Below are 13,892 nucleotides of genomic sequence, written 5' to 3' on the forward strand. Positions count from 1 at the left end.
CCCCCCTCCCATTGCCCCAAGGAGCTAGACCCTGCCAACAACCTGAATGACTTAGGGACATATGAGCCTGGTCCCTCAACAACTCTATCTCAACCCTGAGACCGAAAGCCAGTAGAGTTCATCTTGACACTCACCTTCAGAAGAGTGAGAACATCAATGGGGTAGTTTTAAGCACTCAGATATGTGCTAATTAAGTAGGAGTAGCAATACAAAGCTTATATAGGTGGCATCATGGTACCACACAAAGACAGACACAAAGCAAAGAATATTCAGAGCAAGACTTTAGAGGAGAAAAAGCAAAGATATCATGGCAGCCAGCACACGCTAAATACCACCCACCTTTTTTTTTTTCTGGTCTTGAGGCTTAAACTCTGGGCTTGAGTGCTGTCCCTGATCTTCTTTTGCTCAAGGCAAGTGCTCTATCACTTGAGCCACAGTGCCACATCCAGGTTTTTGTGTAGTTTATTGGAGATAAGATCTCTCTAAGTTTCCTGCCTGGGCTGGCTTCAAACTTCGATCCTCAGCTCTCAGCATCCTGAGTAGCTAGGATTACCACCAGTACCCGGCCCACTTGCCACTTGTTAAGACCTAGTTTGGTCATTTAGATCATCAGAAACTAAGAGACAATTAATTCCCCTCATCTCCAAGAAAGACAGAATTTTTCTCATTCCAAATGCAGTCAACCAAGCTGGACACGAGGTGGCTCATGCCTGTAAACCTAGCTACTCAGGAGGCTAAGATCTGAGGATCAAGGTTTGAAACCAGCCTAGGAAGACAAATCTCTGATACTCTTATCTCCAACCAGCAAAAAGTCAGGTGTTTTTGTTTTAAATGGAGGTGTCTCAAGTGATAGAATATCAGCTCAGCAGAAAAAGTCAAGCAAGAACTTGAGGTCTTAAATCCCAGTAGCCCGAGTTCAAGCCCCAGTACTGGCACATAACACACACACACACACACACACACACACACACACAACACACACACACACACACACACACACACACACACACACACACACACACACAAGAAATAGCAGTATCAGAGTGGGTCAGGGATTTGTGTGGGTGTTGACCATGGACAGAATTTTTTCTTGTTACTATACCCAGGGGTGGCAGACCTTTATTCTGCCAAGGGTCATGTGGATATTTATAACATCATTCATGGGTTACATAAAATTATCAATACAAGCAAGACAGCTGTAGGCAGCAGACAGGAAGCATATGTGTAGCTGGGCACCAGTGGCTCACGCCTATAATCCTAGCTACTCAGGAGACTGAGATCTGAAGATTGCGGTTCAAAGCCTGTCCAGGCAGGAAAGTCCATGAAACTCTTATCTCCAATAAACCACCAGAAAATCAGAAGTGGCACTGTGGCTCAAGTGGTAGAGCACTCGCCTTGAGCTAAAGAGCTGAGGGACAGTACCCAGGCCCAGAGTTCAAGCCCCACAGCTGACAAAAGAAAAAGAAAAGAAGCATATGTGTCTATTCTGTTAAGTACCAGATGATTTTCAGGGCTTTAGATGGCCTACAGGCCAGATATTCCCCATCCCTGCTATAGAAAGTATTTACATAGCTTTTACCTTGTATTAGGTCTTACAGTCATATATTTATAACCATGCATCCCTAATCCCCAGGGACAGTGATGAGAAATGTGTGTTCAGTCAATGTCCTTGTTGTGTGAATGATAATGGGTGTGCTCACACCAACTAAGATGGCTACAATGTAACTAGGGGAATGTGCAGACATTCACTGACTAAAACATTGCTAGGCAGTGCATAGGTACAGACAGAAGGACTATAGGATCTGTGCAAATGCTATGTCATTTTATATGAGGGACTTGAATATCCACAGTTTTGGGTATCTTGGAGGGCCCAGTATTGATCCCCTCCAAATACCCAAGGAATGACTGCTGTGGCTTTTACTGCCTCTAGTGGTTACCAAATTTTCATTTGTTTGAAAGTTCTACAAGATGTAATGGAGGAAAAAAGATGTATTGGAAATACCATGGGAACAGATGGCATTTTGGCCATCGATGACACCTACCTTGGAAGGTAACCACCCAGACAGAATGCTCTGCCCTTGCTCTATAGTCTTAGCTACTAGTTCACTTCTCAGCTTACTCCATAAATGTTTCTTTCTTTCCATCACACCCTTCCTCCTGGTCACAATCTTGACCGGATTCAATTTATCTTCTTGAAGTTAGTTACAATAGCTAGAAAAGAAGTCTTATTGAGCCAGGTGCCAGGGGCTTATGCTTGCAATTCTAGCTACTCAGGAGGCTGAGATCTGAGGGGCACAGTTCAAAGCCAGCTCGTGCAGAAAAGTCCATTAGACTCCTATCTCTAATTAACTACCAAAAAAACAGAAGTAGAGCTTTGGCTCAAGTGATAGACCACTGGCCTTGAACAAATAAAAGCTGAAGGGCAGCACCCAGTCCCTGAGTTCAAACTCCATGACTGGCGCGCACGCACATGCACGCACGCACGCGCGCACACACACACACACACACACACACACACACACACACACACACACACACACAAAGTATGATTGGAAGTGGGGACCCTTTCCTCTCCCTACTCAAACCATCTTCCACTTGACATTGAAGCAATTTCAAATAAAGTTGAACTACAGGAGGTTCATGGAAAGTTTCAGGGGCATCATAAAATATAAAATTTCATATTTTCTCTTTTTTCTATGTTTCCTTCCAGGGATCTAGCTGAGGTCAGAACTTACTCCATAAGTACATTCAAGCTTTCATTTCAAGCCAGCAAATGTTTATTGAGGACCTCTTCCAGGTGCTGGACACTAGCGGGACTCATAACAGAAAATCTTGGCACAGGTAATTAAGATACAGTCACCGACTAGACTTTGGATTTGATGGGACCCCATTTCTGCAACCTTGGAGCATGTAGGCAGCAAAGACCCTAAGGAAAAGGAGTCTGGGATGGTTCCCAGAAAGCTATGGCGCACCCAACTCAAGGGAAAACATTGGCAACCCACTCACCAGCAGATTCTCCCTGAATACTTTCTCTACCTGAACACTGGGCTGTGAGGACCACAACACTGAAACAACAAAAAGGTCTGTCCTCCAAATTTACAGGCCATGGTGACCCACAAAGGTGACCTTGGAAAAGAAAAGCCTGCCTAGGTATACACTGAGCCAAATAAATGAACAAACTTTCCATTTAATAAAACTCCTTTGGCAGTCAGGTGCTGGTGGCTGATGCTTGTAATCCTAGTGACTCAGGAAACTGAGATGTCAGTTTGAATCGAGCCTAGATAGAAAAGTCCTTGAGGCTGCCCAAAGTAAAGCCAGAAGTGGAACTGTGATGGCTCAAGTGGTAGAGCACCAACCTTGAGCAAAAAGCCAAACAAGAATTTGAGAGGCCCTAAATTCAAGCCCCAGTTTTGGCAAACATAAAAAAAAAAACTGTAGCCAGGCTCTGTAATCCTAGCTACTCAGGAGTCTGAGATCTGAGGATTGAAGTTCAAAGCCAGCCTGGGCAGGAATATCCATGAGACTCTTATCTCCAGAAAACCAGAAGTGGCACTGTGGCTCAAGTGATAGAGTGCTAGTCTTGAGCTGAAGAGCTCAGAGACAGCACCCAGGGTCCGAGTTCAAGCCCCACAACCAACAAAAAAAATAGATAGATAGATAGATAGATAGATAGATAGATAGATAGATAGATAGATAGATAGATAGATAGATAGATAGATAGATAGGTAGATAGATAGATAGATAGATAGATAGATAGATAGATAGATAGATAGATAGATATAAAGTATCTAGACTGGTGGATGGCTAAAATGTAGTATATACTGAATATATGGTAAGTTCTGTTGAGATTTGTTTGGTTTTGATCACTCTCAACTGCCTTCACCATTGTACCTAGAAGTTCAAAAAGTTCCCAAAATTCCTTCAACTAGACATGTATGAAGCAAAAATCATGGACTGTATTCCCATATTTATTCTCTGCTGAATTGCCCTTTTGGCTAATATTACCACCTACTCAATACTCAACCTTTATACTGTATGTCTTCCTCCTCTCCTCTTTTTCTTCCCTCTCTTCCTCTTCTCCTCTTCCTCCTTTCCATTATAAAAGATTTGACCATTATGTCTACCTATCTTTTCTCCCAAGATGTCTTGAATCCATTTTACTTACACTGCTAGTCCAGACATTATTATCGTCTACCTGAATGACAGAAAAGCCATCTAATTTATCTATGTCTACCCTACAAGAACCATCTGGTCCCCTGCATTCTCCAACTTAATATGGTCCCAAAGATCTCTTTAGTGATGTTTCACTATCCACAGCACCCAACAGCTTTACCCACAGAAAATGCCTTCCTGTTTTGTCTGCCATTCCTTGGCATACACCTATATGCCAGCCACACCAGCCTTCTCGCGGTTCTTACATTCCTCCATGCTTTGCAAAAAACATTAACTCTGTTTAGAGTTTTCTCCATACTGTTCGACTGGCCCCATTGGCCTCCCACAAGCTGATTCAAATGCTCCCTCCAATTTGAAGCCTTTGATATCTAGGTCAAAATTAATTTCTCCTTCAATATATCCACATGACACTTCCTAATAGCCCTAATGAGATATGATTCATATATCATAAATTCACTCATTAAAGTGTACCTTGGGGATTTCCAGTATAGGCACAACTATTACAACAAATGAATGTTGAAATGAATTACAACAAATGAATGGGAAAATGTTTTCATTACTCCAAAAGAAACTTTTATTCATTATCAGCAACTACTCTTCCATCCGCCTAGCCCAAAACCACAACAAACCTCTTGTCAGTCTCTATACACTGCCTCATAGGTATAGTTTTTATGGAGTCATACAAAATGTGGTCTTTTGTGACTAGTTTCCTTCACTCAGCATAATGTTTTCAAGGTTTACCCAAGTGATGCATGTGTCGACACTTCATCCATTTTAACTGTTGAAAAATATTCCACTGCCTGGGTGTGTCACATTTTGTCCATCCACCCTTTAGTTGGTGGGAATTTGGATTGTTCTACTTGACAATTATGAATTATTGTGTCATGAATATTTGTGTACAGACTTGTGTGTCCCATAGAATTTAGCCCACAACTCCATTTTGACTTGCTCACTTTACATGACTATTGTTTTGATATTCTTCTCCACTGAATTCTAAAATCGCCTAGGACCCCACCACTCTCAGAACCTGCCCCCTCACAAGTGGTATTCTGGCTTGAACTCAGGGCCTAGACACTGTTTCTTAGCCTTTTCACTCAAGACCAATGCTCCACCACTATGCACAAGTACTCTATCACCTGTCCAATGCCCAGGAAAACTGAGCTCCCTTGCCTGGCAATGGCTTCCCTGCCTGGGCTGTTCCAGGATGGCTGGAAGCCTTGTCTGGGGCCACCTCCCACCCACAAACATGTTGCATTAAAATGCCTGCTCTCTAGTGTTAATGTTTCCCAATATCCCTCCTTGGAGATTGAAGGCGAAACTCCCACCTTCAGCCTGGATGGTAACTCTGGCCCTGACAAGCACCAGAGCCACTCAGTGAAGTAGGCGTTGGGAATCGCCATCCAGAAAAGCATCCCTTTGTGATGGGAACAGATAAAGTGACGTCACCTGCTGGCACCCAAAGCAGAACAGGCTGTACTTTTTAGAAATAGCATCCACCTCCTAATCAGTTATTTTAGGGTCTGTGCACCAAGAGCTGTCGCCAGGAACCTCCTGCATCTGTGAGGAGACAGAAGGTGTCCAGCCAGGCAACGCCATCCTGTGCTCTCAGCACATGGGGTCAGGTGGCTAGAAGGCACTCAGAGGCCAGGCAGACTATCCAGGTCTCGAAATAGCACAGGCAGCCTCATGTTCTCTTCCTTTAATGTCCTTTGGCATTTCTAATCAGAGCAGAGGAGGAGGAGACATGCTCTCCATGGAGTGAACTCCAGGCTGTTCTGGGGATGGGCTTATGGGAATGTTTTAGGTCCACATCATCCAAATGAGAGTTGAAAGAGAGATGAGCCCCCCAGCCAGTGGTCTGCTGAGTCTGGTACTTGATGTGAGTCTGGGCCAGAGCCTTTTGGCTTCAACCTCCAGATGAGCCTCCCTGACACCTTTTGGTGCTGGTACTAGGATGCTGTGGTCTGCGGCAGCAGGTTGTACACATGCACAGGGCAAGATGTCCTATTGTTCAGTTAGTTACTTGAGCCTGGGATTCTTCTCAGACTACTTTGCCACTGTCTTCTTGGATTGTTAGCAAAACTCTTCCTCTTTTCCTTAGTGGAAAATGAATGTGGTGTGCTTAAGAGTATCCACTCTGCTGGGTACCTGTGGCTCACCCTTGTAATCCTAGCTAATCAGGAAGCTGAGATCTAAGGACTGTGGTTCAAAGCCAGCCCATCTCACGAGACTCTTATGTCCAATTAACTAACAAAACAAAAAAGCTGGAAGTGGAGCTGTGGCCCAAATTATAGCACATTAGCCTTGAGCAGAAAAAAGCTCAGGGACAGTGCCCAGGCCCTGACTCCAAGCCCCAGGACAGGCACACAAACAATAAAATAAATAAAATGTTAGCCCACTACCCTTACTCCAGGAAGATTTTCAAGCCATTGTCATATACTGCTTTGTTCCTGGGTTGATAAAGCCAGGGTCTCAACCTCCACAAAGCTGCTCACTTGTCACTGGTTGTTCAAATGGTCAAAAAGTGCAGAGGCCAGGTACTCGTGGTTCATGCCTATAATCCTTGCTACTTGGGCGATCTGAGGATCCTGGTTCAAAGTTAGCCCAGGCAAAAAAAGTCTATAATCTCCAATTCACCAGCCAAAAGCTGGTAGTGGAGATGTGGCTGAAGTGGTTAGAGTACTACTTGAGCAAAATAGCTAAGGGCTGCGGGGGGAGGGGAGGGAAATGTCAAAAGGGGTGACATCAATCCATTACATTGTACTTATAAACTGATCTGCTGAATTGTAACTCTTCTATACAACTACTTAAAGATGATTTTAAAAAATAATTTAAAAAATAATTAAAAAAAAAAAACTAAGCGACAGCTCCTAAGCCCTAAATTCAAGTCCTAGTACTGGCAAACACATACACACACACACACACACACACACACACACACACACACACACACACACACACACACACACACACACACACACACACACGAGTCAAACATGGACAATCAAGTGAAGGCAAATCTAACTACCGGAACGGCTAGATCACTGAGAAAACTCCTTCCTTTGTAATGGTCAAAAGCAGAGAAACCCTGGGATTTGGGGGGGGGGCACTCTTCTCAAAGGAAACATGAGAGAACCAATAGTATTTTTCTCATTTAGTGAAAATTCATAGCAAGTAATGGATTTCTGGAATGACAACATTCAGTTCTGTCTGGAGGAGATAAAAATGGCCTTGAGCCCCCCAAAGTGTCCAATGTGTTTAATATGCACGTGTCCCCCCCACATGCATATTATGTTCATTATTCATATTTCTTTTTAAAGAAATTTAGCTTTTATGATGAGGGATATGCTCTGAGCCAAATTTGGGTGCTGGGCTTCGGGGCACACCTGTGAAAACAGACTCTCTCACCTGGATCTGCCAACACCTGCAGCATAAGCGGCTGTCGCCATGCTTGCACAGAGTGTGGGAGGGGAGGTACAGGCAGGCCTGGAGGAGCCCAGCTCACAAATAGGACAGGGCTGCTGTGCTGGCACTGGGAAATGAGTCTCCAACACACACAGCGGCTCTCACCCCAAAGCTGCTGGATGGCAGTCTCTTCCTCTCTCCTATTATTGTTTTTTTAAGCTAAGTGTGTCTGCATGATGGGTAGGGTCAGGAGAGATGGATGAGAATGATAGGAGGGGGTGACAATGATCAAGATGCAGTATACTCACCAATCTATATGTTCCGTTGAAACCCCTTTGTACAGGTAGTTGAAGGTAATAAAAAATCATAATAAATAAATAAATTGTAAAAATCGCTGCAGCTGCAAAGGGTGAACAAATGCAGCAGTGGTACTCACTGGACACTCTGATGAAAATGAACTCTACAACTTGTGGATGGGTATGGGAGGGAAAATCTGGGAGTAAGTGAGGGAAGGGGTGACATAGTCCAAAAATAAATGTACTCATTACCGTACTTAGGTAACTGTAACCCCTCTGTACATCACCTGTATAATAACAATAATTGTTTTATTTTAAAATGGGTTAGAAATGCAAAGGGATGAGCCCAGGCTCCAGATCTAAAAGCTGACCAGAGTCCCACAGCTGAGCTTTGTTCTTAGGGGCAGAAGCTGAAAGGAACAGAGGAGGAAAAGCAGTAATGTACTGCCTGGGGTAAGGTTTCTAGCAAATGACAGGCCCTGAGGACAAAAGACAGAAGTAAGAGCATGCGCACGCACATGTGCATGCGCAATGTAGGCACGTGCACACACATACATATCAGGAACTGAGTCGGGCTGACCTCTAGCTCTTTGACTGCTCCCCTGACATCCCACATCTCAGCAAGACCAAAGCTCTGAAAAACTAAGAGGACCCGCTTGAGCCTGGGACTCTAGGAGACTGTGAAGTTCTCAGAACCACTAGAGAGAGCACCAGGGGCAAGCTAGGAAAAAACCAATTTGGTGAAAGCAAAGACAATAAAAATTTGATATGATAGTTCACACCTGTAATCCTAGCTACTCCAGAGACTAAGATCAGAAAGATCCTGGTTCAAGGCCAACTCAGTGAAGTAAGCCAGGCCCAAAGAAACATAGGTCCCATGGTTTCCCTTATTTGCAATAACTAGTATATATCTGAGACAAGCAGAAAAGCTAAGATAAGATGATGTTAAGCGAAGTGAACCCCAAGATAAGGACACAAGTGTTTTTTTTCTTTCTTGCTATTGTTTCTAACATACTTATGGGTACCATGTGCTTTTTTTGTTGCTTTGTATGTCCCTCCTTCACGGTATAACCCTTGTTTTCACTGTATTTGATATTGGTATAATTTGAGGAGGGGAAGGGAAAAAACAAAATTTTAAATAGGGATACAGATTGACCCATTGCAACAATGAGATGTACAAGATGCTATGTCGAAAAATGAACTTTACAATTTAGGCGGCGGGGGGTGGGTAGGAGTTGGGAGGGAAAAGAGTGTAGCTGGGGAGGTGGAAGGGAAAAGATGGCAGGGGAAAACAGAGGAGGAGGCAACAATGATGGATAAGAAATGTACTCATTACCTTGCTCATGTAACTGTAACCCCTCTGTATAGTATTTTCACAATAAAAAAAAAAACTAAAAAAAAGACAGGGCTGGGAAGGTGGCTCAGTGGTAGAGTGCTTGCCTTGCATGCAAGAGGTCCTGGGTTCAATTCCTCACCACCATATAAGCAGAAAAACCCAGAAGTGGTGCTGTGGCTCAAGTGGTAGAGCACTAGCCTTGAGCTGAAGAGCTCAGGGACAGTTCCCAGGCCCAGAATTCAGGCCCCACAACTGAAAATAAATAAATAAATAAGTTTTTTAAAAAAAATTTTAGCGATCTGCCATCAGCGGTGGGACCACCGCCAGGATGCAGATTTTCGTCAAAACCCTTACGGGGAAAACCATCACACTCGAGGTTGAACCCTCGGATACTATAGAAAATGTAAAGGCCAAGATCCAGGATAAGGAAGGAATTCCACCTGATCAGCAAAGACTGATCTTTGCTGGTAAGCAGCTGGAAGATGGACGAACTTTATCCGACTACAACATCCAAAAGGAGTCCACTCTTCATCTAGTATTGAGACTTCGGGGTGGTGCTAAGAAAAGGAAGAAGAAGTCTTACACCACTCCTAAGAAGAACAAGCATAAGAGAAAGAAGGTTAAATTGGCTGTCCTGAAATACTACAAGGTGGATGAGAATGGCAAAATTAGCCGTCTTTGTCGAGAGTACCCTTCAGATGAATGTGGTGCTGGGGTTTTTATGGCTAGCCACTTTGACAGGCATTACTGTGGCAAGTGTTGTCTCACTTACTGTTTCAACAAGCCAGAAGACAAGAGATTGTGTATGAATTAATAAAAGGCATAATCTAACATTTAAAAAAAAATTTAAAGACTATCCCCCAATCTCAACCAATAAATGTTTTAAAAATCTGAGTGCAGAAATGTTGTGTGCCTGTCATTCTAGCTAACTACTAAACAGCCATAAATAAGAGTCTCAGTTCAAGCTAGAACAGCTCGCTCCCCCACCAAAATAAAGCAAAAAGTGGTAGAGAACCTAAGGGATAAGTACAAGTCCTTACCAAGGACAAAGCTTACCAAGTACAAATCCTTGAGTTCAAATCCCAATACATGATTGTGTACGCATGTGCTCATGCACACACATAAATCGGAATAAAATTCATGGAAAACTAGCTGGGCCCTGGAAGCTCACACCTATTATTCCTAGCTACTCAGAAAGCTGAGATCTGAAGAATAGTAGTTTGAAAACATCTGGAGCTTAAAAGTCTATGCAATTCCATCTCCAATTACCTAGCAAAATGATGAAGATTGGAAGCATGGCTCAAGTGGTAGAGTACCAGCTGTGAATCACAAAGCTAAGAGTTCAAATCCTGGCTTTGGCATTAAGAAAAAGAGTGCCCTCCCTGCATGTGAACAATGAAATGACTTCCAGGTCACCCTCAGATGGTAGAGGTTCACGTGTAAAGAAGCTTCTCTCTCCTTGTCAGTCACCCTGTCCTAAATTCTTGTCCTTTGAGGAGTCCCCTACATATGTGCCTTTATGTGTGTGGTTAGTTATTTGAAATAAATAATGACAACAGCCACAGGCCTTCACTGAGCTTGTACTATGTGTCTGGAGTGTCTCCGTGACTCATTTTTCTTCCAGGTACTGGGACAGAAATAAATGCAGAGATTTTTACAGTACAAGAGCAGTAAACCTTACGACGTGCAGTTCACATAGTGAAGCCAGACAACTTGTTGTTGTGTCTGTGATGACTGAGCAAATGGGGATGCCACATTTCAAGAGTGACATGCGTAAGCGGGAGTGCATCCTGAGGAAGTGACAGCCATGCAGAGCCTGAGAATTCAGCACCGCAAGGACCGGGACAGGAAGCCAAGGTGTTTATCTGGACAGAGACAGCTTCGAGGCCACATAAGAGCTGAATCCAGAGAGCCAAGGCCACAACGCATTTGGAAAAGGGACTTCATTGATTATGAATAGTTCCAAAGAACAAGTTATAACCAACTCATGAAGTTCATATGATTGAAGTGTTTGGATTTGGGCTGGGCATGTTGACCCATGCAGGTAATCATGGCTATTTAGATGGGAGGATTGCAGTTCAAGGTTAGCCCAGACAAAATTTAGTGAGGTCTTATTTCAAAACCAAACTAAGTTGGGCATGGTAGTTCATATGTATAACTCTATCAACACAAGAAGAGGTAGGAGGGTCACAACTTCAAGATCAATGTCTAAAGAATCAAAGTCATATACCTACTGACTAGCTCTTAGTTCATCTTAGTTAAGGATCTCATAAAGGAGGTACTTTAAAGAAAAGGTACAGCCGGGCACTGGCGGCTCACAACTGTAATACTAACTACTCCTTTGAAGGGTGAGATCTGTGGATTGTAGTTTCAAAGCCAGCCTGGGCAGAAAAGTCTGAGACTCTTATTTCCAATTAAACACAGAAAAAGCCAGAAGTGGAGCTGTGGCTCAAATGGTAGAGTGCTAGCCCTGAGCAAAACGAGCTCAGGGACAGTACCTACGCCCAGAGTCCATCACCCCATCCTTAGACTCAGGAATATCTGGAAAGGACCTTGACCCTTGGCAAAACCTCACATCCTGCTCTAGGCCAAGGCCACTCTCACAGCCATGCCCTTCAGGTGTAGTGTGGCCTAGTCAGAGTGAGCTAGAAAGAGGTAAAAAGTATCAGTGTGTTACAAATGCTTTTTCTTTTTTCTTTTGAATCTCCTCTATAAGCAGCAGTGGGAATGTAGCTTTTTGGCTCAAGGCTCTGGTGGCTCTACTACTTGTGCCACAACTCCATTTCAGCCTTTTTGTTCTGGTTAACTGGAGATAAGAGTCTTATAGGCTTTCTTGCCTGGGCTGGCTTTGAACCTTGATCCTCACATAGGATTACAGATGTGAACCACTAGCACCCAACAAACAGCAGAGTTTTGAAGAGGGCCTTTCAAAATCATTGACATTGGTAGACAATAGCTGGAAATTAGACCAAGAAAATGCCAACCTTTTTCTTACAACATCAAACAGCTAAAAAAGAAAGAGACAGAGAAGGTATGGAAGACTGTGGGAATGCAAGGTTTCTGAGTGGGTTTGTGCAGTGATTGACATACACAAGACTAGAGAACTTAAAGAGAAGAAATAGACAACGAGGCACAGTTGCTACCAGTGGGAGCCCTCTCTGATCCCTGCTTATGTCCCTAAGACTAACTTAAAATAATTGCCCTGGATGAAGGTTCTGGAAAACAGTCACAGGAAAGCACTGTGGCCCCACCATGACTCCTGTGTGGCGTGAGCCACTGCTGGCAGGTACTCTCACAGCCCAGCCCAGCAGCAGGAATGCTCCACACAGGAAGGGAGAGAGGTAAGAGATGCCCAGAGACTGCGAGAAGGGGGCTCAGAGCATACCTGAGAAGGTCCCTAATTTGGAGAACGTTTGACCCGATCACTTCATGATTGCAATCCCTTCCTGAAAAACATGAGGGGAGATGCCCACAGTACAGAACAGGTGACAGCTGCCACCTGACGACCCAGGGTGTGCCTCCAGGTAGAATGCATCCATTTGAACAGATAGATCACCCTGTTCTTGAGCCAAGGGACTACTGTGGGATCCTCCAGGTAAAAGAGAGCTGGGCTTTCCCATCCCTTGGCAAAGGCACTCCAGGTGCTCCAAACAACCAGGAGGAGACCTACTGAGAATCACACTCCACCCTCCACATTTCCCCCACCCCAACAATATGGAAATTAAAGAAAACAAATAAATACCCCAGAGTCTTCTTGACAAAACATTTCAAACACAACCGGGTAAAGTCTTTGTAGAGAGTCAGTCACTGAGCCATTTGGAAAGTTGGGTATTGTTTTCCTAGAGGCCCACACGCTGTCCGGAGCTGACTGTGAGCTTGAAAGACTGCCTGACACTTCCCACTTCCTGCTCATCTTCCAGCCACCAGGATATGAATGGGGTGAGGAGGAGGAGGAGAGACTTCCTGCAGCCACCCATGAGGCTGGGCTGACCCACACTGGAGGAGGCTCTGTCCAGCAGAGCCAGGAGGAGGAAATCTTATTTCCTCTTTTCAATCGCCCAAGAGGTGGTACAGAGGGATATGTAGGAAGTAAGTTCGTGGTAGGTGATGTCACAATCTGTTTCTTCAACATGGGGATCACAGCTCTGATTACATTCAAGTTGGGAGAAAGGAGGGAAGTTGAAAGAAAGACTTCCTCAATCACTTGGCTGAGCCCCTGCACTGACCCATCATTGGCTCAAGATGATCATGTGGTGTCCAGAAACCAGGCACCCTGAGAGTATTGCCCTCCCCTAATCAAAGGCTACCACCATCCCCACTTAGCTTTACACACTGCCAAAAGCAAGAAGGGGAAATAAATTGCGTTTTTTGGAAGCTATTTATAGCTTGAACAGGCCCATTCAACATGTTTGGGAGGGACTTAGGGAAGGAAAGCATTGGGGGACCATTGTTAGCTCTGAGACAAAAACAGTCCCACTATAAACATGTATAAATGGCCTGGGTAACTCAGTTGCCCAAGATCCTGTTGAAAACTTTTACTCATTACTCTTGTTATTGTTATTATCAGAGATATTCCCTCCTACACATCCTTCCTTGCTCCTGGCAGGAGATGCGTCTTGATCAAAGGCAAAAAATATTCAATCTGCCCTTTCCAATTACTAGGGATGGGGGAGGGGTTGGGG

General features: G+C 44.1%; 1 protein-coding gene across 1 annotated transcript; it reads left to right on the forward strand.

Annotated features, from left to right (window-relative positions):
• The first annotated feature begins 9,511 nt into the window (after positions 1–9,511).
• LOC138831601 (ubiquitin-ribosomal protein eS31 fusion protein-like) lies at positions 9,512–10,055 on the forward strand. The gene has a single exon (XM_070028658.1). The coding sequence runs from the start codon at positions 9,539–9,541 to the stop codon at positions 10,022–10,024; it is 486 nt and encodes a 161-aa protein (XP_069884759.1). The 5' UTR covers positions 9,512–9,538; the 3' UTR covers positions 10,025–10,055.
• Positions 10,056–13,892: the final 3,837 nt, after the last annotated feature.

This window comes from Dipodomys merriami, unplaced genomic scaffold, assembly GCF_024711535.1.
Source record: "Dipodomys merriami isolate MVZ:Mamm:240054 unplaced genomic scaffold, mDipMer1.0.p SCAF_2, whole genome shotgun sequence".
Classification (NCBI taxonomy): Eukaryota; Metazoa; Chordata; class Mammalia; order Rodentia; family Heteromyidae; genus Dipodomys; species Dipodomys merriami.